Source organism: Cyprinodon variegatus, unplaced genomic scaffold, assembly GCF_000732505.1.
Source record: "Cyprinodon variegatus isolate N-32 unplaced genomic scaffold, C_variegatus-1.0 Scaffold12, whole genome shotgun sequence".
Lineage (NCBI taxonomy): Eukaryota > Metazoa > Chordata > Actinopteri > Cyprinodontiformes > Cyprinodontidae > Cyprinodon > Cyprinodon variegatus.
In genome coordinates, this window is record NW_015150465.1 from 2,710,877 (window position 1) to 2,736,266 (window position 25,390).

The 25,390-nt window shown below is 39.5% G+C and overlaps 1 protein-coding gene across 4 annotated transcripts in view; it reads left to right on the top strand.

Moving 5' to 3' along the window:
* Positions 1-25,390, top strand: part of LOC107088969 (inactive ubiquitin carboxyl-terminal hydrolase 54-like) — a 94,407-nt gene that overhangs the window by 58,087 nt on the left and 10,930 nt on the right. For all 4 annotated transcript variants that reach the window (XR_001481410.1, XM_015381449.1, XM_015381458.1 and 1 more), the window contains 9 exons: positions 3,333-3,479; positions 8,000-8,149; positions 8,731-8,923; positions 9,154-9,330; positions 10,547-10,766; positions 13,699-14,067; positions 14,357-14,484; positions 14,582-14,740; positions 21,909-22,056. Coding sequence is in view for 3 of the 4 variants with exons in the window: in XM_015381449.1 (XP_015236935.1) it covers positions 3,333-3,479; positions 8,000-8,149; positions 8,731-8,923; positions 9,154-9,330; positions 10,547-10,766; positions 13,699-14,067; positions 14,357-14,484; positions 14,582-14,740; positions 21,909-22,056 (1,691 nt within the window). In the remaining variant the exon portion in view is untranslated. The remainder of the gene's footprint in view (positions 1-3,332; positions 3,480-7,999; positions 8,150-8,730; positions 8,924-9,153; positions 9,331-10,546; positions 10,767-13,698; positions 14,068-14,356; positions 14,485-14,581; positions 14,741-21,908; positions 22,057-25,390) is intronic.

Here is a 25,390-nt window from a genome sequence, read left to right on the forward strand (position 1 = left end):
TGACATCTTACCTTTACAGAGGTACCAAAAGTTTCTTCTCAAACCTAATAGCTGTGAGGCTATAAGTGATTTACTTTTGTGTGTTTTTGTCAGGCAGAAATTTATTTATACCCCCTTAGGGTGTAAGAGGTTAAGGTGCTAACTCAACCTGCAGAGTCTAATCTGAAGGTATTTAGACTTCTGCAGCTTTGAACATTTTATGTTTTGGACTTGAATTGAATTTGTATGTAGTTGAGTCTGTCTATGTTGGGTGCCTTACACTGTAAAGCAGACTCCAGGTGCGGCCCACACCTTGTACCCTACAAAATCCCACTGAATTGTCTTTCTTTTACAGTCTTCTGTCTGCTGCAGTTATTTGCTATGGCGCTTTTTCCTTCCACTAGACTTTCTATTGATATGCAATAGAACCCTGCATTTTTTTTCTATTAACCTTGTAGTGCCTATCGAACATACTGGCTCTCTTTTGTAAATCTGTCAAGTCATGGTTGCACAGGCCATAACATATCTATTAAGCTTTCTTTTTCAATGATCTTATTTAAAAAAATTTTTTGAGGAGTTGGATTTATGATTTTCATTAGCTTTAACCTAAAAGCATAAATTCTAATCCCTATGTGTAATGAGTCTCTTTATTATATTAATTTTGCTCCCTTACTTATTGAAATCTATTATTTTTCAGGGATATTTAATTTTTTCTGAGAATCTCTCCTGTTTTATGAGAAAAGTCTGTATAATAATGCTAATCTTCCTTTGAGTTTATCAGGGAGAAGAAGGAGGACTTTTAAACTCCAAAATGAGAAAACAGAAAAGTTAACATTAGAGCAAAGTATCTCAAACTGTTATTAATTGTGTTTGACCTCTGAGTCTTGCACATGCTCAGTCTGCATCGCAAATATAACGGCAATTTGCAGCCAACAATTATGTGTGAAATGAGAAGCCCTGGCGGTCCGTGGCCTGCATGATAATGCTGTCTGCGTTTATAAAAAAAAACAAAAAACCTATAATCTACCTAAATAGCTGGCATACTCATAGCATGTATCATCAGCTATAGACACAAGGAAAAGCTGATCACCTTCTTTCTTTATAGGTTTGGAACCAAAAAATAAAAAAAGGTGCGAACAAAAATAAGAGTTAAAAATTCATCCAAGCTCGATATGTGAAAGCCCACACAGGATGTTGTTTTTTAAAAGTTTGATCAAGACCTACACATTCTTTGCCGTCAGCGGACTGATAAAAGTGGGATTGTCTTATTTTATGGAGCTTTTCACGTTGTCAGGACCTACAGCATCCCTAGTCACTTTAAAGAATGCAACAATCAGCATTCTGAAGAGCTATCGTATCATTTGACAAACAGCCCTGTTATGTAACCCGCCGTCTTCTGGAAATGTCTGCACACTTCAAGGTCTGCAAGACCAGCAGTTTTTTTTTGTATATTTGTTCTTTTTTTCAACAAATAAACTTTAAGAGATGAGACTGCACTGACGAACGTGAAGCATATCGAGTCTATTTGTACAGTCTTTTGATAAATGATGTTGTCAGCTGCTGAGAGAGGCTGTGGGCCGACTTTGTGTCCTGGGCAAACAGATAGCTCCCATCCTGGAGCCTGGCTGCTTGGCTGTCACCCTCCGGCCTGTGTTTGTGTCCCTTTCTGGGAAGTGAAAAGTAGACGCTGGCAGAATACCTTCCTGCCATCTCTGGTGCCAGTGCAGGACGGCTCTCTGCCCACAGAGGGAGCGTTCTGACTGGGATTGAGCATAATGTGTGTGTGAGTGTTGTGTTTGGCAGAGGATCTGGATGCTGGGGAGTTCTCAGGCTGTTTCCGAGCCCACTCTGCCTGCTCTCTGTGTGTTTGTGTAGGTTTTTATTTCAGTGTGTGTGTTTGTACCAGCTCTGCGGTGGGTCATGACTCAAAGGAAGGATTCAGAACACACGGTTCTGAACTCAACAGAAGGCCCGAGGGACAAATACAACTCAGCACAGCACTTTTTCCCCCCTCTGTCGTTCTCTCTTACAGTCCTTTCATAACTCTTCTCTCTTTCCTTTATCTTACCTTCCCATTCACTTACTGTTCTCTTAATTCCTCTGAGAATCTGTATGTGTACTTACATTTAAAATGACTGAATTAGAAAATTATTTGAAAGATCTGCTTTTATAACCAAGCTGCGGGTAACATGGCCGCATGAATTCATTTAGCATAAACATGATAATGGAAGAAATTTTTTAAACAAAATATGAAAACAAAAATCAGTATAGTTTGGAAAATTTAAAGGCATTATTCAAACAATAAAAACAGCTCCTATATATATTGCTGTATATATATTGCTGTTAAAATAACCATGCATGCATTTGTTAGTGGTACCAAGGCATTAGCACACCTGTTCCAATTTCAATAACATAAGAAATTATTTATTTCATTATTGAAATAAAAATAGAGGCTCATGTTATCTAGGCTTATTAGACCCACTCTGATGTAATTCATTTGTTTATTTCCTTCTATAAAAAAAAAAAACATGGCACATAACTAGAGCTGCATCTAAGGATTATTTTGCTAATCGATTAATCTGTCGATAACTTCAATGATTAATCGATTAATAATTGGATTTCAAAAACTTCCCTAAAGATTATTATTTATTCATTTATTTCTATTAAACAGGCTAAAACTAAAAAAAAAAAACCATTTGAGGAGTTTTGGATAAAGCATATTCTGCTTGCTGCAGCTTACTCTGTCAGCTAAAAGCATGTTTTAGAGTCTCTATACTTCAATTAATGATTAATCGATTACTAAATTAGTTGACAATTGTTTCAATAATCACAATTACTCTGATTATTTTTTTCAGCTCCTGTTATAGCTAATAAAAAACTATTTATTGTAAACGGAAATATTTAAGACAAGAGATCAATTACCACCTAAAAACCATCAGCATCTACAACTAATTAAAATAAACCCCTGGAATGAGTTTCATCAGCATTTTTCTCTCTTTTGGGGATAATAAACCAGTTTTTTTTGTTTTGAAACACTTTGTATCGACTGATCTGAGTTTGTATTATTATTATGATTCTCTTGTTTCTAAATGTTTTCTAAAAATATTAGAACTGTAAATTTATAGTAATTTTTACTATTTTTCAAGGCTGCATTTATAAAGAATAAAATTGTCCAGTGAGCTGTTTCCAAATGAATTTTCTTTTTGTTTTACACTTGTGCAAACAAAATGACAAATAAAATCTGTCTTAAGTCTAAAAAAGTCTAAAGTCTAAAATGCACCCGTTTTTACCAAATATATCAAAAGTCTGAAAGCCTTTGGTTTAAACCTTCTTTCTTTCTCTCTTTATCACAGAGTAACTGTGGGGAGGTTCTGCGTATCCGACGGGTGCTGATGAACTCACCAGAAATAGTGTCCATCGGGCTGGTGTGGGACTCGGATCATTCTGACCTAGCAGAGGACGTCATCCACAGCCTGGGAACATGCTTGCGTCTGGGAGATGTAAGAGGCTCAAATGTTGCGCACATTATATCCCCTCTCTTAACTATTTATTCCATGTGAGACACAAACAAGCTCATGTAAGCTGAGAGATATATTTCCAATAGAGATGTATATAAATTGTCCTGTTTTTCTTTTTGCATGTGAAGCAGGGATTGTTAATGGATGTTAATGTCTGTGGTTGTAGATTTAGGTGTAGGAGGATTTGACAGCAGCAAAACTGGGCAGACTAGGGTTTTAGCTATATAGGAATGAATAAATGGTAAACTATGTGACAATTTTTTATTCTTCTTCTTCCTCCTAGATTATTTACCATCATTCCCTCAGGATCACTTTCATTTTTTTATTCTCGCATATTAGGATTGCAGCCCCCCACAGTTCTTTGCAGAACTTCACATGAGTCTTTCAGAAGATGAACTAGGCTTCTGAATTATCATCTTTATGCAGAGCCAAAACAATAAATTGGCCTTTAGCTGGGTTTACAGAGCAAATAGGGTGTTTTAAAACAAAGTTGTGAAACAAAAAAGTATTTCCAGTTGTGCTTCTAAAACTGAAATGTGTCACATTTTTGTTCATAAAATAAGACAACAGTTTTAATATTGTTTTCCAAATAAAAAAAAAACAGCAGTTTTTATTAGGAATAGGTCTAATGTACCTACATCCCCTAACTGAAAACACAGAAAGAAGATGAAGTAAGCTCCAGTGCTAAAATCTGGAAACAAGCAGGAAGCCTGGATAAAGCTCTATGAAAATAAATCAATGAAATGGATGGATTTCCCTTGGAAATATGATTTGTCCGAAGTTTATAAAGAGATTGGACACTTTAAGGCTGGAATAACCCAAACCTCAAGGAAGAATACATAGCAAAGGTCATAAGCAGAGTCAACAGCCAGACCACCAATGTTGCTGTAGATGTTATTTGAGAGCAGAATAGTAATGTGCGAAGAATGTTTCCATTTTCCAGTAATTAACAGAAGCCCCCCCCCCCCCCCCCCCCATCATTTTCTGATATCAATATTATAACATTTCCTTGCAATCACCATAGGTGTTTCATTAGCTTTTAAATCCCAGGGTAGGTTGCTGGTTTGCAAAGTTTCCAAGCTTTTAGAGCCCGGGAAGATTTCTTATGGCCTCCTTAGTGTATAAATGTGGGTATTTCCCATATAAATCTTCATAAATTTTTATTGAAAGGTCTCGCTGTAGTGACTGTTCATCATCCGTACCCAAATTTGATGAAAATTAGTCGCCTCTCTGCGAGTTTTGGCTCTGTTATTTGCCCTTTAATGTACACTTATAGATGGTGGGAGTAAAATAATTTTGAACTTACATTATTTAAAACTGTTGAACTATTTTAAAGTTTTACAGAAGAATAAAGACAGATTTCAAGACTGATTTTTTAGTTGCTCTAGAACGCATTTTTATATCACAGCAAAGTGACAAAGAGATTTTGCCTAATTAATTAAATTCAGCCTGAATCTCCATTACATATTTATTTTTATTGTGTGAAAACAATCTTCACAATATATTAATTTTTTTTGTTTTTCAAGCTGTAACTGGATGGCAATGAAACTCATTTAACATACGGCAGCAAAAAAGAACACTTGGCAGGATTTATTAAAAACACAAGTAATACAAAAACACGTGGACTTCAGAAACAGTTGAGTATTAAGTTTTTAGCATAAGGTTTATAAAAGATTGTAGTTTGTCAGTAAGAAGTTATATATATCATGCTTCAAAAAAATAGATTAGTTTTTTGAAATAACTTATAATGTGATTTGGTAGCGAAAGCATCTTAAAAATAACATACTGATTTCTAGGATAGCACGCATCTGGGTTCAGCGTTCAAATCTTTTGTTTAAAATTTTTTTAAATGAAGATTCATTTTCAAGCAATGGTCTTTGATTGTGTTGAAATGTCTATTAATTTTGCTAAACAGCTTTAATATAATATACCGTACATCAGCCAGCTTCGTAATCAATCAAAAATCTCAATGAAAGAGCTATTCTATGGAATGATCATGTCATTAATTCATAGAAGTGAGAATCTTGATCAAATTAAAAATAAATTAGGATAAATTAGGAACAATTAGTCAGTTGGACATTAAATGACAGATTGGATACCCATCTGCAGTATGATGGGTATTGCTCCTGAATTAGTGCGGTAAACCAAGAAATGCTCAGCCAAAAGTAAACCTCTAAATCTACTGATCATTGTATGTTTTAACCCTTGCCAAAGGTCACAAAATGATCGTGACTGGAATAATAAGATGCTGGAAATAAGCAGCTGAGATGGGCTTCTTCTGCATATGCTAATTATTTGGTCATCTCTAAGATTTCCACTGTATGATAACCTTGAGTAAAACTATGACTGATTCATACATATATCTACAGGATTTGAATGGTGGATTTGCAGTACGCTAATCAAGGGTTATACTGTAAAGCTAGCGCTTTTCCCACATCTCTTTACTTGTGCTTTTTACTCGACACTCAGACAGCCTTATTCACCTCACATGTTTGACCCCTGACACTCTTAGTCATAACTGAGTAATGTTGATGCATCATGATGCCGCTGTAACCTCTCCAGCAGCATTTTGAAGCGATATCTATGAATAATGGATTAGTCAACATGAGTATGTGTTACAGTGAGTCAAGATATGCCCCCCCCTTTCTCTCCCCCGTTTTCATCCTGCGGTTGTGCGATGAACTGTTAGATAAAAAGAAAAAAAACCTAAAGTCTGGCTTATTGAATTTTTCCTCTTGTGTTTAGCAGTTAAAAGAGAATCCATCTGCCTCTCGTTTCCTCGAGCCGCAGCTTCTACTCTCTGTCTTCTGCACCTGTTTCCCAAAAACACTTCTAAGCTCTTTTATTCCTCATATTGGATCAGTTTTTGTTGCTGAAACCAATAGTCTGCTATACAAATTGGATTTTGATGATCTATTATTACTGTGAGTCATTTAGCAAAGAAAAATTCCAAAAGATATTCCGGCTGCAGCTGGTAAAACTTAATATACAAGCTGCTGTTCTCCACTGTATGTTCTTCTTTTGAGTTTGCCAAGAAAGAAGGAGCAGTTTGCACTACGAAAATTATTTTGTGCCCTTAAAGGAATAGTACTCCTTTAAAAACAAAGCGAGTTGTAAAATTGAAACTTGCAGCCCCTGCATAAAGGTTATGTAAAAGTACTGTTAAAAGGAGTAGCCAGACTTTTCTTTGTACTTTTTTACCTAGAGAGCAGTTCATTTTCTTTTTGTTTTTAATCATAATTCAATCAAGACAAATCCCACCATCCCTGAATTGAATCTTTAGGTAAAAAAAATGCCTCTGGCAAAGTCACAAAAGGCAGAATGAAAATGCACAAAAGTCTTTGTGCATGGATTATTCCATTTTCTTCTTTACTTACATATTTTTATTTCAAATTAAGCTTTTATTTGGCTCCAAACATCTGAGCTGTATGTAAAAAATATGCATTTTAGTAAGATTCAGAAAGCAGTTTGTGAAGAAGACCAGAGCAGATGAGAACGACCAGCTTTCATTGTCAAAGGACGATCAGAAGACAGGTTGTTACGGTCGATATGTTCCTTTAAAATTATTATTGTTAAGTCCTAAAACGCCTCCTGGAGTAGAGCATGTTCCATTGAAAATGAGTCTGGTAAGACTTTCTAAATCCAGCCTGATCCTGCCAGTTAGCCCCACCATGCATGCCCCTGCAGTACAACCAGTGGTGGTTAACATAAAATACAATTTAACAGGCATAAAGTGCTAAAAAATAAAAAAAATAATGCATACAAGAAAAGCCTCTTTTATTCAAAAGGCACCATAGAGTTCTGAGTAAGATCTGAGCAGTATATGATCAGTGAGAATATCCGTGAGTGCGTTGATAATGTTGCATGCAGATAAGACGTTTAGCCTGTTGGATGGAGTCTCACTGCAGTAAATGCCCCCTCATTAACATTGATAAAACAGTCCAGGATGTTAAATTTCACGGAACGCAATAGAAGCAATATGTCACTGCCAATTTTCTATAATCATTTACCTCCATTCTGAAGTATTTATATGCTGAAGTCAAGGGTAAACTGTATCTTTGTGGAAAACAAGCTCATTCAGATTGGATAGAGTAAGAGATTAATGTGCGGGACTTCCATTCACTTTAAAGGCTGTATCCGATGCTTAGAGCTGCTCTAGCTCAATTAGAGATGCTGTATGATTATATTGAACTTTTTAATAATAACAAAACCAAAACATTAAAAAGTTCAAGAGGTTTTATTATTTTTGTAAGGTGTTGTATAGCCTTAGATGCTGTACTTTAGCTGTAGCCCTCCTGCTTAGAAAAGCGGCAGTTTCTTTGCAGTTTGCATGAAACTTCCCACATGCAGCCCATCTAGTAGGTGAATAAAATATGCTTGTTTTCATATTAACTCATTTGTACCCCCTCCCGCCCAACTCCCTCTGCCTACGGCACATCTCTTCCCTGATGCCCCCCTCCCTTCCTGTCTGCTCCCTCCTCCTCCTCTATCTCTCTCCATAGTTGTTTTACCGTGTTACAGAGGAAAGGGCTCGCCAGGCGGAGCTCTACTTGGTGGGCATGGTGTGCTACTACGGCAAGCACTACTCCACCTTCTTCTTCCAGACCAAGATACGCAAGTGGATGTACTTTGACGACGCCCACGTCAAAGAGGTGAGGCAGTTTTATTCCATCCTTTTTTTTTTTTTTTTTTGGGTTGTCCTCATGCTGCAGAGAGAGGAGGCTGCACTGTACGGCATCTGCTGCATCCTCAGCTGTGCCGGTGAGAGCAGGAAGGACAGAAACTCTGCTGTGTCTTACTTTAAGTGCTGCATGCTCAGGTCCTTTTGCTGCACTGAGGATTTGAAAATAAATAGTTTGACTTTTATTTTGTAGCATTATTTAGGGCTTAGCTTTGTTTTTTATCTAGGCATTGCACCTGTTACCATATTTTGTGTGGAATGTAAGGATTAGTGTCAGCAAACCGGTGTAAGTGGAAACATCCTTGACTCTTTTGTCAGTCACACTTCACAGTGTTTATCACATTAGAGGGTTTAGCTAATGACAGAGTGTGACAAATTTGAATAATAGATCTTTTTGGAAAAACATCAGCAAAGACTCTGTGTGACCTTCTACTTTCTATTTATGTACCAAGTTCTACTTCAGTGCTGACAGAATAATTTCCATCATGTGTCTCTGCGCAAATGTGTGTCTTTATGTCCTTTGGTGCATCTGCTCTCCTGCTGCATCTCCAGATCGGCCCAAAGTGGAAGGACGTAGTGTCTCGCTGTATTAAAGGCCACTACCAGCCCCTGTTGCTGCTCTACGCTGACCCCCGTGGGACGCCGGTGATACTGCAGGAGAGCCCCAACCCGTGTACTGGCTCCAACCCGCAGCTGGAGCTCCAGCACTGCAGCAGCAAAGCTGGTTACGACAGTGAGGACTCAGGTACAGCAAAGATAAACACTCTGCTGCACATCAGATGGGATTATTTTGTCTTTATCATCTGCTTGCATGAGATGATTTAACAATGATGCTGTGACCTTCAGTGCTATAATCTGACCTTTGCTTGTTTTTTACTGCTGGAGGCTGGGATTGTTTTTCTGGCCTTTGACTGGTGACAGACTGCAAGCGTGCAGGATTACCTTAGAAGGGTCACCTCTTTTTTTATCTTTCAGGTCGGGAGCCATCCATATCCAGCGACACTCGCACCGACTCTTCGACGGACAGCTCGAGCCACCGTACGTCCCGCAGCCGACCCTTGCACCAGTCCACGGGCAGCCGGCTCTCCAGTGAATCCCAGACTACAGTGGTCTGTAGCCACGACACACCGCCACTTAGTGCTGACACTGGAGGTAAGACCACATGGAATAAGGCAGGTGATCTGTCTTCCCATTAAACTTTTGGGCAAAAAAGCTCTTTTTGTTACATAACTTGTTGTTGTTTAGATTATTTATAGCTCACTTTTCTGCCAAGAGCCCTTCCATTTTTTCCCCCACATTATCATGTTATCATTTAAATGATATTCCAACAGAATCAATTATTATCTTGAAAAAAAAAAAACTCTAAAACAAAACTGATGCATAACAGCCTTTACTTTAATACCTTAATCTGTAAGTAGAGCTCACCTGTGTGTGACAAACTGGGTTTGAATACAGCTGATCCATGAGGGCCTTCAAGGTTTGTGAGATAACATTAGTAAACAGGCAAGTTTAAGCAGCCAGTAGTCCTGTTTTAACTTTGGATGAGCTGCAGAGCACCTCTGCTAAGGTTGTTGCTAAGAAGTTTTTCAAATAAGTCATTGAAGGAAGACAGAGAGCACATATATAAGGGGAGTTGCTTAGATTTGACAGAAATAAAACCTATATTACCAGCATGCAAAATGAGTTGCGATAAACTAACCCCAAACACATAATCTCCAGTGTGAAACATGGTGGTGGCAGCATCATGCTGTGGGGAGTTTTTTTTTTTTTTTTTCAGAAAAGAAATGGAATACCAAGGAAAAGATTAATAGGGGATTTCTTAAGAAAAAAAATGGCTAAGCAATAAATCATTGTGATGCACAGCTGATGGAGGCTTTCTCCCAAAGCCTGCAGATGTTTCTGCTTCTCTCTTTGTTCCTCCATCTCACATTTTTGGTCTAAGCTGTTGTGCACAGTTGGGCCTGCCCATAAAACCCAATAAAATACCTGATGGTTTCTGGATATTTTGTGGAAGAGGTACAAACATTTTAGCTTCTAACTGTTCATGACAATTTAATGAAGGCGCTCTTTGGATAAGTGATTTAAACTAACATTTATAAGTTGTCGCTTTTTTTTTTTTTTTTTTTAGCGATAGAGTTATCTTTGGAGCAACACTAGTTGTGGATTTAGTTTAGTGCAAACAAAGGCCAGTTTTTTTAATTATTCCTTTCTCTGTCGTCACTGCAGATTCTTCAGGTTGTTTAGCTCATTGGTGCACATTCCCACATTTATTTGCACTGCCGCCTGCATAATTGCTCCCTGTGGGATAAATAAAGCTCTTATTGGTTTTACTTGCTTCTCCTCTCCCTGTCGTTTCTCCCACGCTCAGAGTCAGCAGTGGATCCTCCAACCCGCCACCCCTCTCCTCCCCTGCAGGAGTACAAGGAGACGGCAGTCTTCCTCCTGTCTTCACGCAGGCCCCTCACCTCCTCCTCCTCGTCCTCCCGCCCCCTCTCGTCTTCGTCTTCGTCTGGAGTCGGGGGCTGCGAGGGCGGGGCTGGGGGTCCCCACTGGGAGGATGAAAGCACCAGCAGTGAGAGCAAGTCCAGGTACTGCAATCAGAACTCCAAACATGTTGCTAAATTCACTTTTTGAGCCTTTAAAAGTTTGGGATCTGATTAAATGTTCCGAAATGTTAGCCTTACATCATATTTTACATTGATTCAGATCATCCTTATTGTTTTTGTGCTTTAACGTCAGAGGCGCAAGTGACCCTAACGGTACATGATACACCCGTATGATAAAAGTAATTTTACAGTTATATTTTTTTCTGGCCTAGGACCATTGTAGGTCTTGTTTTGTATTGGATAGTCCTGAATAATCATAGAAACATCAAAAATAGTGGAAATTCTGTTGAAAACATGTAACCATGATAACGGCTGTTAAAATATGTAGTCTGATGTAAAATGGCTCATAAATCCACACAGCCCTGTAAAAACGGCCAACATTTCTGGTGTTATATAATGAGGCCAAGATAAATCATTTAAACACTTTTTTCCACAAAAAATGTGAGTTTTATGCTGTGAAATACATCCGTGCAAAAAAAAATCTGAAATGCAGAAAATACAATTTGTGCAATTATACAATTTAAGTTTTGAAATTATATTACACCGAAGCATCTTCTCTTTCCTCTATCAGTTATTGACTCTGATTAACCAGAAAAACAGTTCAGCTATTTTTTCAGTATATAATCCTAACTTCAGACAAGTGGATCAGTGGATCCCCTATTTTTAAAATAAGATGTTACAATCCTGCTCCCAAAAGAAATCTTCTTGTAGTCTGACATATTTACAAACTGTTAGTGTTGTATCTTTTTTAACCCGGAAATAAGGAATAGATATCATAAAAAAAAATCGCCAGATTTTAATCTTTCCATTATTTGGCTCAGATAGGCTTGGGGCCAATCTGTAACAGTGCCAACGACACACAATGGTTGGAAGACAGCTGGATATTCTACCCCTCACCACTCATACACACAGCATCCCAGCGACAGATCTCCAACTAAATTTAGCTTTAAACCCTTTAAATGGCCTCATTTTCAGCCTATATCCAAACCAGCAGAAACATAAAGAATTGGAAGGGGATAAATGTTGAACTATGTCCTTTGATTAGTTGTTTAGACACTATGCATGAAAAAAATTTGTCGGTTAGTTTAAAAAAAAAAAAAAAAAACGGCAAACAATTTTCATAGGACTCCACTGGGGCTAAAAATGGATTGGTGTGTGGAATGTGTTGCATGCTGGGAGAGGGGGGAAGAGAAAGAGAGCTTTATTCTCTAAACTGATGCACCTTAGAACGTTTTCCAGGAGCGGGGACCCCATAATTATTTATATAAATATATATATATATATATATATATATATATAGTATGAAATTGTGTTATTGTGGGGGAGGTTGGAATATAAAAAAAAAAAAGTTTTGCGACCCCCATGGAGTACCTCCATGGGCCCCTAGGGTTCATGGACCCCCGGTTGAAGACCTCCGCCTTAGAGCTAGGCTATAGGTAACAAACAGTACTGATATTTGGGATATAAAAAAAAACAATTATAGAACTGTGCGCTCTAAGCTTAGGTTGGTATGAGTTTTATCTTTACAGCTTCACCATTTTTAAAACAAGCAGGTTTTTTTTTTTTATTTCAAACAGAAAAGAAGCATTTTTTTCCTGCTGCTCCTAAAATGATAAGCAATACAGTCTTATAATTCTGTACCTCTGGACAAATATTTACATTTGCTGTCTTCTTTTAACTAGACAACACTTCAGTGCTTTAGCTAAAGCCTTACTTTACACAGAGATGATTAAATATGTTATTGTTTTTCAAAATGCTGATAATCCCAACAAAAACAAGACATTAATAAATATGGCTTTTCATGATAATTCAAGGTAAGTAGTAGAACTACAGTAGTAGCTATTCAAAATTTCCCCACTTTTTTGATGGGCCCTTGGCTGATCCTTGGCTAGTCCCCTACAAATCTTTTTTAAACTTCCAAAATATGCTTTTTTTCATTCATGATTTGTAGAAATTAAGATCTAAAGAGAAGTGTCATCTTCTCAGACTCTGTAATTCAATGAAAGGGTGGAGTCGGAGTAAAAAATGTGCATGCCCAGGAGAAGGCCAGTGGTTGGAAGTTGGAGGGGATTTTGCTCCCATTCATCTGGCTTTTGACTGGGAAGGGCCATTTTAAATGGCTGCTAATATAAATCCCAGATATTATTTAGCAGCTGTTTACCATCATCTAAAACGCTTTTCTATATGTTCTCATTAAACTGACTTATTAGTTTATCTGGTTAAATATTAGATGTCCTAACATTTATTTAATGCAAAATTTCACTCTTGGCAGCAAGGACTTCTTTGTTATTTTAAGTTTAACATGTAATGGGCTTATACCAATAAAATGTAAAGACAATAGAAAATTAAAGGAGGGATTAATCAAGTTTTCATCTTCAAGTTAATGTTTTTATCGTAGGATTAATAAAACAATTAACTCCATGTTGTTGCAGCGGATTGTTATGAAATTGCTTTAGAATTACATAAAGGAAAACAAACATAAATCTATGCAATATGGTCATTTGCAGTGATTTACATGAAGAAGATTAAAACTATGACTCTTTTTCTAAAATAAACGCTGCGACCTTAAAGCCATTCTGCTGCCTGTTCTCTACAGTTTAATTACCTCTTCCTCACTGCCCACGCCTCAATTACCATTTGCTTTCTGAATATAGATGTGAACTTTGAGTCTCTCTTCAAATATGTGTTCATACTCATCAAGGTTTATATCATTTCTTGTTTCTTGAAACCATAGCAATAAAAAAAAAAGTTTTGCATAAGTGCTAATTAAAGCTAAATGTAAAAACTTAATCGCAGAGTTACCACACAGACTGGAAGAGTTTGGAATTTGATTTAAGTCTCAGTTATCCAATTGCCCATCTGTCCAGAGTTAGCAGATGCTTTTAAAACTAACCTACTTTTTTGTTTGTATTAGTTCTTCTGGAAGCCGTTATCGGCCAACCTGGAGGCCCAGGAGGGAGGCTCTGAACATTGACAGTATCTTCACCCGACAAAGAGACTCCTCTCTGGGCTACAGCACTGCACCAGGGTCCTCTCTTCTTCCTGAGCCTCAGCAGTCCCTCCCCTTTGTGGGACCACAATCAGGACTGGAAAACACAGAGGGAAGGGAGACCAGGGAGGCCGGGTTTGGGCTGGTTGGTCAGCCCAGGTTTTCCAGTGCAGGGCGGACTATGGGTCCTCCTGTTCCTCCACCTCTGAGAGGGGTGGAGCACCAGCCACGTCTGATCCAGAGAATGGAGAGTGGCTACGAAAGCAGTGAGAGGAACAGCAGCAGCCCTGACAGGTAGGACAAGCACACATATCAATTACTGTCTCTGGCTCTTAGTGTCCATTGTCCATCATGTTTTCCTCTTGTGGTTTCTCTTCCTTTTTTCCTCTCATTTTCCAATTTATCGGCACGAAACATAAATGTGACATTAACGAGAACAAATCGGCCAAAAAGAAGTGCTCCATAAAAAAAAAATTAAATGAAGCCCTGAACATATTAGAATGTGTGGGTTGTCTCATTTATCAGCATTTGCCCATTTTCTTCTGCCTTTCTTGCTGTCTTCACCCTTTATGCCTCTCTGCAGGGAGGTGGGGCAACAAAAACGGGTGCTGATGTCAGGACCGTCATGGCGATCGGTGCCCAAGTCGAAAAGCAGTGGTGCTATCACACAGGAGCTGCCACACCCCTGCTGGGTAGGCGGCTGTGCCACAGGTCTGTCCCCCCCCTTCATGCAGTTACATACAGCTTCTGCAACTTCTGTTGGTGTGATTGATTATTAATCTACTCTGCAATCTTATTCTGTCTTCAGGCGCTGGCCGCAGTGAGCTTGATGAGCTGCAGGAGGAGGTGGCGAGGAGAGCCCGCCAGCAGGAGCAGCAAAAACGCAAGGAGGCTGAGCAGGAAGCAGCCATGGGATTCAACCCCAGACCCAGCAAGTTCATGGATCTGGACCAGCTGCAACACCAGGGTATGGAGGAAAAAAGGATAAGAGCATGGCTCAACATTTTATACACATCAATTAGTACTAAGGAGAACTTATGGGGTACCGATGGTACTGTGCACTATGAACAGGTATCATCTGATATGGAATTTCTTCTCTTTTTTTCCCCAGTACTTACTGTATGCAGGCTGTTTAAAGGTCTATATGAGGGGGAATGTCTTTAAACTGATTACTACATTGTCATTGACAACCCTTTATTTACTGTACCTTGTCGCAAATCCATTTAAATCCATCTGCTCAAATGATACAACTTAAAGAGTTTCATGAAGATTCACTAAATTCTTAAACAAAAAAAATGTAAGCTTTACATAAAATATTTTTTATTGTATGTAAGAATTTTGTTCGCAGCAGCAAAAGCAAGCTGTATACATAGTAAATGCCAACATTTACTAGTAACTTTAACTATTTACTAAGAGCTAAACCCAATTTAACTAAAGCACTTATTGTCTTAGTACGTCCTTGAAAACTAATAAATCATAGGTGTCATGTAGGTCCTCCCATATGTAACCTATAATTTTCTCAGTGGCTACCTTGCAGCTCTGTACTGCTGATACATCATACCTCTGTGCTCTGTAAGTACATAAGGGTGGACAGTAAGTACGGCAAAATAAGTAGCTAAAAAATACTAGAGGTGTAGAAAAATACTAAAATCCATTGACCATAATTTAATACTCAGGTCAGCCCCCATCAGCTGTTTCTTGAGGTGCCTAAAACAAAATGGAAGCTCAGGGGGATCATGATTTCTCTACGGCAGCTCCAAAAATGTTAAACGACCTTCCAATGTGAATTAAAGTGTACCTCTCTGTCTGATTTTATATCGCTCATAAAAACACATTTCTTTGGCTTGGATTCAAAACTGTGAGATGTGGATTTTAACCTGTGATCAATTATTTAAAATTATTTTTATTTTTATATTTCACTATTCATTTATTATAGATTTTATACTCTTATTTGTAATTCATATCTTTTATGGTTTAATAATTTTTAATTTTTTTTATTTATGTCCTCTGAGTCTGTGTAATGGTTTTATATTGTTTCATTGTACAGCATTGTACAGCACTTTGGTAAGAAATTTTAAAGTACTTTATAAATAAAGTTAGATTGGATTGGATAATTGGATGATTTTTAGCTTGATCGGCTGCAGATTGATCGTTCCTAGCTCTGAATTCCCATTTCAACTTCCCATCACAACACAGTTTGTCGTTTGAAGAAGACTTTTTAAAATCTGTTTTCAGTTGTGAAGGCTTTAGGCTTGATATCACATTATTTAAAAAAGCTAGCAAAGTAATACAGATTTAAATGTAATTTACACTCACCGGCCACTTTATTAGGTACACCTGTCCAACTGCTCGTTAACACTTAATTTCTAAGCAGCCAATCACATGGCGGCAACTCAGTGCATTTAGGCATGTAGACATGGTCAAGACAATCTCCTGCAGTTCAAACCGAGCATCAGTATGGGGAAGAAAGGTGATTTGAGTGACTTTGAACGTGGCATGATTGTTGGTGCCAGAAGGGCTGTTCTGAGTATTTCAGAAACTGCTGATCTACTGGGATTTTCACGCACAACCATCTCTAGGGTTTACAGAGAATGGTCCGAAAAAGAAAAAACATCCAGTGAGCGGCAGTTCTGTGGGCGGAAATGCCTTGTTGATGCCAGAGGTCAGAGGAGAATGGCCAGACTGGTTCGAGCTGATAGAAGGGCAACAGTGACTCAAATAACCACCCGTTACAACCAAGGTGGGCAGAAGAGCATCTCTGAACGCACAGTACGTGGAACTTTGAGGCAGATGGGCTACAGCAGCAGAAGACCACACCGGGTGCCACTCCTTTCAGCTAAGAACAGGAAACTGAGGCTACAATTTGCACAAGCTCATCGAAATTGGACAATAGAAGATTGGAAAAACGTTGCCTGGTCTGATGAGTCTCGATTTCTGCTGCGACATTTGGATGGTAGGGTCAGAATTTGGCGTCTACAACATGAAAGCATGGATCCATCCTGCCTTGTATCAATGGTTCAGGCTGGTGGTGGTGGTGTCATGGTGTGGGGAATATTTTCTTGGCACTCTTTGGGCCCCTTGGTACCAATTGAGCATCGTTGCAACGCCACAGCCTACCTGAGTATTGTTGCTGACCATGTCCATCCCTTTATGACCACAATGTACCCAACTTCTGATGGCTACTTTCAGCAGGATAATGCGCCATGTCATAAAGCTTGAATCATCTCAGACTGGTTTCTTGAACATGACAATGAGTTCACTGTACTCAAATGGCCTCCACAGTCACCAGATCTCAATCCAATAGAGCATCTTTGGGATGTGGTGGAAAGGGAGATTCGCATCATGGATGTGCAGCCGACAAATCTGCGGCAACTGTGTGATGCCATCATGTCAATATGGACCAAACTCCCTGAGGAATGCTTCCAGCACCTTGTTGAATCTATGCCACGAAGAATTGAGGCAGTTCTGAAGGCAAAAGGGGGTCCAACCCGTTACTAGCATGGGGTACCTAATAAAGTGGCCGGTGAGTGTATATTATTAATAAAAAATAAGCAGCAAAAAGAAAGAAATTATAGGTCCATGTAAAGTAAACTGGATTGGATCTCTGATATCCGTACCCGCATGACTGAGCTCCTCACCCTAGCTCTGAGGGAGAGCCCAGATACACTACGGAGAAAAATCATTTCAGCCACTTGTATCCGGGATCTTGTTCTTTCGGTCATGACCCAAAGCTCATGACCATAGATGAGAGTAGGAATGTAGATCGACTGGTAAATCGAGAACTTTGCTTTTTGGCTCAGCTCTTTCTTCACCACAACAGACTGGTACAGTGCCCGCTTCACATCAGACGCCGCACCAATCCGCCTATCGATCTCCTGCACCATCTTCCCCTAATTCGTGAACAAGACCCCAAGATACTTAAACTCTTCCACTAAGGGCAGTACATCCTCCCCAACCCAGATAAGGCACTCTACCCTTTTCCAGCTCAAGACCATGGATGGATTTGGAGGCACTGATCCTCATCCCTGCTACTTCACATTCGGCCGGGAACCGCTCCAGTGAGAGCTGTAGTTCACTCCCTGATGAAGCCAATAGAACCACATCATCTGCGAATAACAGAGGTGCAATCCTAAAGCCACCAAAACAGATCCCCTCAACACCTTGGCTGCGCCTAGAAATTCTGTCCATAAAAGTTATGAACAGAATCGCTGACAAAGGGCAACCTTGGCGGATTCCAACCCTGACCGGAAACGAGTCCAACTTACTGCTGGCAATGCGGACCAAGCTCTGACACCGGTCATACAGAGACCTAAAAGCCATCATTAAGGGGTCCGGTACTCGATACTCCCTGAGTACCCCCCACAGGACCCCCTGAGGGACACTGTCAAATGCCTTCTCTAGATCCACAAAACACATGTAGATTGGTTGGGCAAACTCTCTTGCACCCTCAAGGATCAGGCTGAGGGTGTAGAGCTGATCCAGTGTTCCATGGCCAGGATTAAAACCACACTGCTCCTCCTGAATTCCGAGATTCAATCACCCGATGGACCCTGCTTTTCAGAAGCCCGGAATAGACCTTACCAGGGAGGCTTAAGAGTGTGATTCCTCTGTAGTTGGAACACCCCAATCTGCAAATCCAGGGGAACTGCCCCTGATGTCCACACAATATTGCAGAGCCACGTTAACCAGCACAGCCCCACAACATCCAGAGTCTTAAGGTACTCAGGGCAAATCTCCGCTACCCCTGGGGCCTTACCACCGAGGAGCATTTTAACCACCCTAGTGACTTCAGCACCAGAGATGAGAGATCCCAACCTGGAGCCCCCAGGCTCTGCTTCCTCAATAGAAGACATATTGGTGGGATTAAGGAGGTCTTAGAAGTGCTCCGCCCACCGATATATACAACGTCCTGAGTCGAGGTCAGCAGCACACCACCCCCACTCTAAATAGTGTTGGTAATGCACTGCTTCCCCCTCCTAAGATGCCGGATTATGGACCAGAATCGCTTTGAAGCCGTAGGGAAGTCTTTCTCCATGACCTCTCCGAACTCTTCCCACACCCGAGTTGTTGCCTCAGCAACCAGCCGAGCCACCTGCCGTTTTGACTGATGGTACATATCAGCTGCTTCTGGATTCCCACAATCAATAAAATCGATAGGACTCCTTGTTCAACTTGACAGCTTCCCTCACCGTCGGTGCCCACCAGCGTGTTTGAGGGTTGCCGCCGCAACATGCACCGACAACCTTGCGGCCACAGCTCCGACTAGCCGCCTCAACAATAGAGGCACAGAACATGGTCCACTCAGACTCAATGTCTGGGAGTTAAAGCTACGTCTCACAGGGGACTTTGCCAGACGTTCCCAGAAAACCCTCACAATATGTTTTGGCCTACTAGGTCTAACTGGCGTCCTCCCCCACCACCGGAGCCAACTCACCACCAGGTAGTGGTCGGTGGAGAGCTCCGCCCCTCTCTCCACCTGGGTGTCCAAGCTGCGGGTCAGATGAAACAACAACAAAGTGGATGATTGAACTACGGCCTAGGGTGTCCTGGTGCTAAGGGCACATATGGATTCCCTTATGCTTGAACCCTTATGCTCTGATATCCAATATCAAACTGCTGATATTCGATAGCCAGTGAATGCTGTGTAATTCAGTTGGTAGTTTCTGTTTTAAGAATTCTTCACAAATCAACATTGCTTAGTTGAGGTCTTGAGTTCTATGATAATTTTTTTGGTCACATCCTATTTGTGCCTGTCTGGTTGCACCTAGACATATTAAATGCACACACGCAAACTGAGTTTGTCTCAGCTATGCTAATTCTTGCAGCCTTACAGCAGCAACATTTTTGCAATATTTTAAAATAGGTCAATGTTCTCTATATGGCCTTATTAGGATTTCTAATTTCAATGGCAGGAAATATGCCTTTCTAGGTTTCTTATTTACTCCAGTTGCCTTGATAAATTGCGTCTCGCTTCCATTGATAAAGTCTTCCTAACTATCAGGGTTAACTTGATTCAGAGTTACGTTACCTAACTGAACCAATCTCTTCTGAAATCACAAATTTAGGTTATGCCAGAACTATGTAGGTCTACTTTCCATCAAGACTACTGTATGTTATCCCTTCTTTGTGAAATGCACCTAGTACTCTGTACACACAACCACACACACACACACAAACACACTATAGTACAGACCGCTATGAGGAATGGAAAGGACAAGTTGTGAACAATTGGATGGCATTCCTTTCAGTGTAATTATGTAACAGAATTTGGGTTTAAGTATATTCTTATTGATGACTGAGCCAGACTTCAGTATCAAACATTATGGGATGGCAGAGCAACAGTTAACCCTTTATTATTGCACCTTTAGAAGCAGGGATATTAAAACTCCACAGAAATGTGCATAGGAAGACACCGACCAGTAAACCAGTCATATCCAAACTGAAGTTTCAGTTTTAATTGACTTTGAATTGGTCTAGGGTTTAAATGTAAATTTTCCCTCCAAATGAGAAAGTATGAATAAATAAAGTTTGTTGTTTCATATTTTTAAATGAGGTTTTTTTATACTGTACAATATATACACTAACTATGTACCTGTTTGTACTTGCTGTATTATGAATCCTTAATAATTAGGCTTGGTTTTATCACTGTGTGTCCAAATAATAATACGTTTGCTATCTATATCCAATGTCAGTGATGTGACACTAGTTTTGTTATCAGGATTTCAAATACCTACAGCAAAGTGATATTTTTTTAAATGGAAAAGCGGTCTTCTGCATGTTTTATGTCCTTGAGGTATTTGTGCTAAAGCGGAGGAGAATATCTTGTATTTCATGCTCCTGTGAATATTGGCTGAAAAAGTCCCTGATGAAGTTGGGCATCTAGATGATAGGCAGCTTTGAGGTGCATTTCTATCTGTTTATTAGCTGACTTTTATATTTTAACAAGATTAGAAAATCTATGCTTTAACAAACCAGGACTGGTTTGTTAAAGCTATGATATATTAGTCCTTAAATCCCTGTCCCTTGAGCCAGGGAAGGGAGTTAAGGACCAGAGTGATATTCCCTATATCTGGTATATGGGTGGTAGGAAATAGGAGTGGCCCAACAATGGAGCTTTGTGGAGCAACAGATTTAATTCAATTTAATAAATAGGTTTAATGTAATTACGGTCCAGGTCATCCAGTCGGTATGTTTTAATATCCAATCTCTCAAATAATGTATTCAGGCTCTTTGGATATATGTGAATTCCAACCTCTAGCACTACTGTATCAACTAAGTACAGGTAACAACTAAAATTTTATAAGACCTACATTAATAAAATGATGAATAATGCACTTTAAATCCTTGTTTCTTCTTTACATTGATATTTAATGCAAATAGTTTAAAGACAAAGAGTGGCTCCTTGAGTGGTAGAAGGTAATGGTAACATTTTTGTTTTGCTTTTCCATTCTGTCTGATGTTTGTCACTTCAAGTCTCAGCTTTCATTTTCTTTACTTTCATTTCCCCCTTTAATTTGCCAGCTGAAGTAAAAATTATGCTTGGGCAGACGTGTGAAGTCAAAACCGACCTGTAGGCACCTTTATTCTGGGCTCTATCATGCATTTTAGTGATAAGGTTAACATTAGATCTGGAGAACTCCAATTTTCATTGCTAAAATATATAGGTTTTTCACAGTAATATAAAACAAATCAGGGTAACGCAACATTTATGCCTCTTAAGGTTTTTAGGACTCTAATTTTTATTTCATACTTATCCAAAGCATAGATATCACTGAAATGCGACTTAGTTTGGCATCACAGTTTCTGGTTTCTGGTTCTGATTTCCCGTCGTAGATATGGAGGCAAACAGTGTGGTGGGTCTGGTTGCTAAACACTTTCATGGAAGGATTGCTTTTATTTTTATTCAAAATATGCCCAGATGGGTTCCCAGTATGGGAGTGCAGCGTGTGTAGGCCCCCAGCACTCCAAAAGACAAACTTTCCTTTTTTCTCTGTCTCAGTTTGTTTCGATTGTTTTTCTCATCCTAAACTTTTACTGTCCTTCTTTCACTTTTTAACATTTTCACAGCCACTCTGTCATTTTATCTCTTTGTCTTTTCTCCTTTTTATCTCCTGCCCTGTTGTTAACATCCTCAGCTGTGCTAAGACCCCTGCATGAGGCTAACGCTCATAGTGGATTGGCTGTAGCTGCGTGCATGAGGAGCACTGGGGGCCCAATCAAACGCAGGCAGGAACAGGAAATGGAACAGGACGCGGGACGCGCCCATCCACAGGGGCCTCGCAGGTACCATAACTGTCCTTTACCCGCCCATACACTATATGTGTCAGCAGAGGTGCCTGCTTAAAAATCCCAGTGTCTTTAGCTGAAACTGTGCTTAGAACCTCTGCAAAACTCCTCTGTGTATCTGAACCTGGTGTTGGTTGTTCTTTATTACTTCTGGCTGGTTCATGTTTTTGTGACCCCCCCCATTTTCTCCATTTGCTTCTGTGTTTAAATGTTGTACTTTATAGAGGGACATTTTCCCTTTTTGTATTTGTTGCAATGCAGTAAAAGCTTTGCTGCTTTGCTGTGCTTTTCCATTGGGAATAAAAGCGAGAGTCTGTGTTGCTCTCTGTGTCTCTGTGCTTCACTGCTTCATCTGCATTGTTGTTCCTGTTGGCTTCCAGGGCTTCCCTCTGCTCTTTAAGTGCAGCTAACCTGCCTTCTCAACTGTAAAGCTGCAGTCTGTCACTTTGTTTCTGTCCTCTTTGACTGCAGTCAAAGATCCTGTGGTGCAGTTTGTTTTCTTGCTCTAAGTTACGACTGAGTGTTTTTCACTAATTAAATCTGATCCAATCCTGATATGGTAGTTTGAAAAGTAATCAGATTGGATTTACAGTAGGTATATCAATTGATTATGTATTAAATTAAATGGATTCAAAGTCATGATTATATTTACTAGACACAGATAGCCATGCAAGCATTTTATAGTTTTGACATATGCCTGCTGTTTTGATCATTTAAATCCAACGATTTTTTTTACATTTCTTGAAGTTATATTTATTCATATACCATTAAATAAAACCTTAGGTACCCATTATTCAACAAAAGAAAAAACAAACAAACATAGTGGTCAAGAAATAACTTATATCCAACAAAAGTTATAATAGATAAATGTCTATGAAAATGAACAAATTAAAGTCAGACAGTGGTTTTATCCATGCTTCAACAGAATTACTTAAAGAAACTGACCTGGACAAAAATGATGGTACCTCTAGAAAAGACAGAAAATAATGTAACTGAAAGAACCTGATAAATTAAGGTGTATCCACTAATTAGCATCACAGCTGTCTACAATCTTGTAGTCAGTCAATGGGCCTATATAAAGAGCTACAGGTAGTCGCTGTGCTGTTTGGGGACCAGAGAATGCAAAGAGTTGTCTGAAAAGGTTAGAAAGAAAATTATAGACCAGTATGTTAAAGATAAAGGCTAAAATACCATATCCAAACAACTTTACGTTCCTATTACTACAGCTTCACATATAAATCAGAAATGATGCAGATGTTTTAAGGAGAAAATTGATGACCAATGTAAGAGATGGATGATATAAATGGTAACAATGAGCATTAGTGTCAGATCACATCATCCATTGATGTTGAACCTATGTGGACTTAATGGTAGATGACCAAGGAAGACAGTGTTAGTGAAAACGATTAAAAAGCTAGATTGAAATTGGACAAACTCTATGTTGGCAAGCCACAAAGTTAGAGGGACAATGTCCTACAGACAAATCAGACAAAATTCATCTTTTTGCCAAGGTACAGAAGCTCTGTGTTCACTGATGGAAAAATGAAGCATATCAAGAAAAGAACACTGTCCCTACGGTGAAACATGGAAGATGCTCTATTGTGATCTGGGGCAGCTTTGCTTCATTTGGAAACGGTTGTCTTGTATTTCTCGAGGGTACAATTCCATCTGGAGAATATCAAGATATTCTAGAGAGAAATCTGCTGCCCAGTTTTATTGGTCTTATCAACAGGATAATGACCCAGAACACAGTTAAAACAGCCAAGAATGGCTAAGAGGAAAACATTGGATTATTCTGAAGCTCTCACTTAAAAAAAGAGTCTTTGAAAGGAGCTGAAACATGTCTGGAAAAGGTATCCTTCAAATCTGAGACAATGGGAGCAGGTTGCTTTTAAGGAGTGGGCCAAAATAACTGCTGCGAGGAGCAGAAGTCTCATTAACAGTTATAGAAATCATTTGATTACAGAGATTGCCTCAAAAGGATTTGGAGCAAAATATTAAGTCAAGGGTATCATCATTTTTGTCCAGGACTGATTCATAAGTTAAAAAGAATCATTTTGTTGAAGCATGGTGGAAAAGCAAAGTCTGACTTTCATTTGTTCATTTAATAGAATTTGAATGTATTAAGCCCGGCGTACACTGTGCGATTTTCGGGGCGATTTTCCAGTCAGCCTGATTGTGCATTGTGAGTCGTGTAGTGTACAGGGGATTACGAGCGGCGATCAGCCTCTCCCAACCACCTCCCGATCAGAAATCGCGACAATCGCGACTATCATGGGCAAATTGCTCAGGGCGCATGCGCAAACAAGGATTGTTCTTTTTATTCTTCCTCTCAGATGTAAACACAGCAGCATGACAGGGATGCAATGACTGAAATGCAGCTCCGTCGGAAAAATCTTTTTTCTCACACTGTACGACTAAACGCAGGGTTTAGTCGTATAGTGTGAGCAGCAAGTGTGTGCAACGATAAAAAAAAAAATTGCACAGTGTACGCCCGGCTTTATTACTTTTGTCAGATTCAAGTTATTTTTGTGAGAATTGTGGGTTTTTCTTTTATCAAATGAAGGCTACCAACAACTTTGTTCCCATGTGTTTCTCTTCAGGTCATCTTTAGATTGTTCAAACATTTTCTTTAGATGTTGGCTTCTTTTCTTCATCAGCCACAAGTAGTTCATGTTACCTGGACCATAGTTGATTTCCCCTTTGGTCAGGACCAAACAACCAGACCAGTGTTGGTTCTGAAATGTGCAAATTGTAGCTCCTACTTCGTGTTCCTAGCGCCTCTTCCTTCACCTTTTATTTGATAACAAAAATAACATTTCAGACTGCTGTGCTGAATCTGTGCATCTCTCAGCCTTAACATATGGATGATGTAATTCAATAACAGTACCACAGCCTTCCAAAAAGGAACAACAAAAAATTGACAAATCTAGCATGCAAAGAACTTGCAAAGAAATTACGTTATTTAGTTCAGCTCTGCGAGGTGGGCTGTGCTTATAAGTTATGTCTCCCAAAGGATTCTGGGTGATGTTATAGCTCCTAAGCATTGGACGGGAATGTTGGGAGTTTCCTATGCTAAATGAACTATAAATAGGAAGCTTCCTCTGCCTACCTTCCTTCTTACTGCCAGCACTACTGTGATAGCACTTATCATCTGAACTACTGACACACTGTCGTTCAAGTGTCCTTACAGATTTGTCTGACTTGGATATATGTGAGGCCACTTTTTGAGGTGGTCTTGGTTCACTTCCAAATGGATTTTGGTGTGTATTACCTCAGGGATGGATACAAACCAACCTCGGTCCAGCCCCAATGCAGCAAGCATACACCG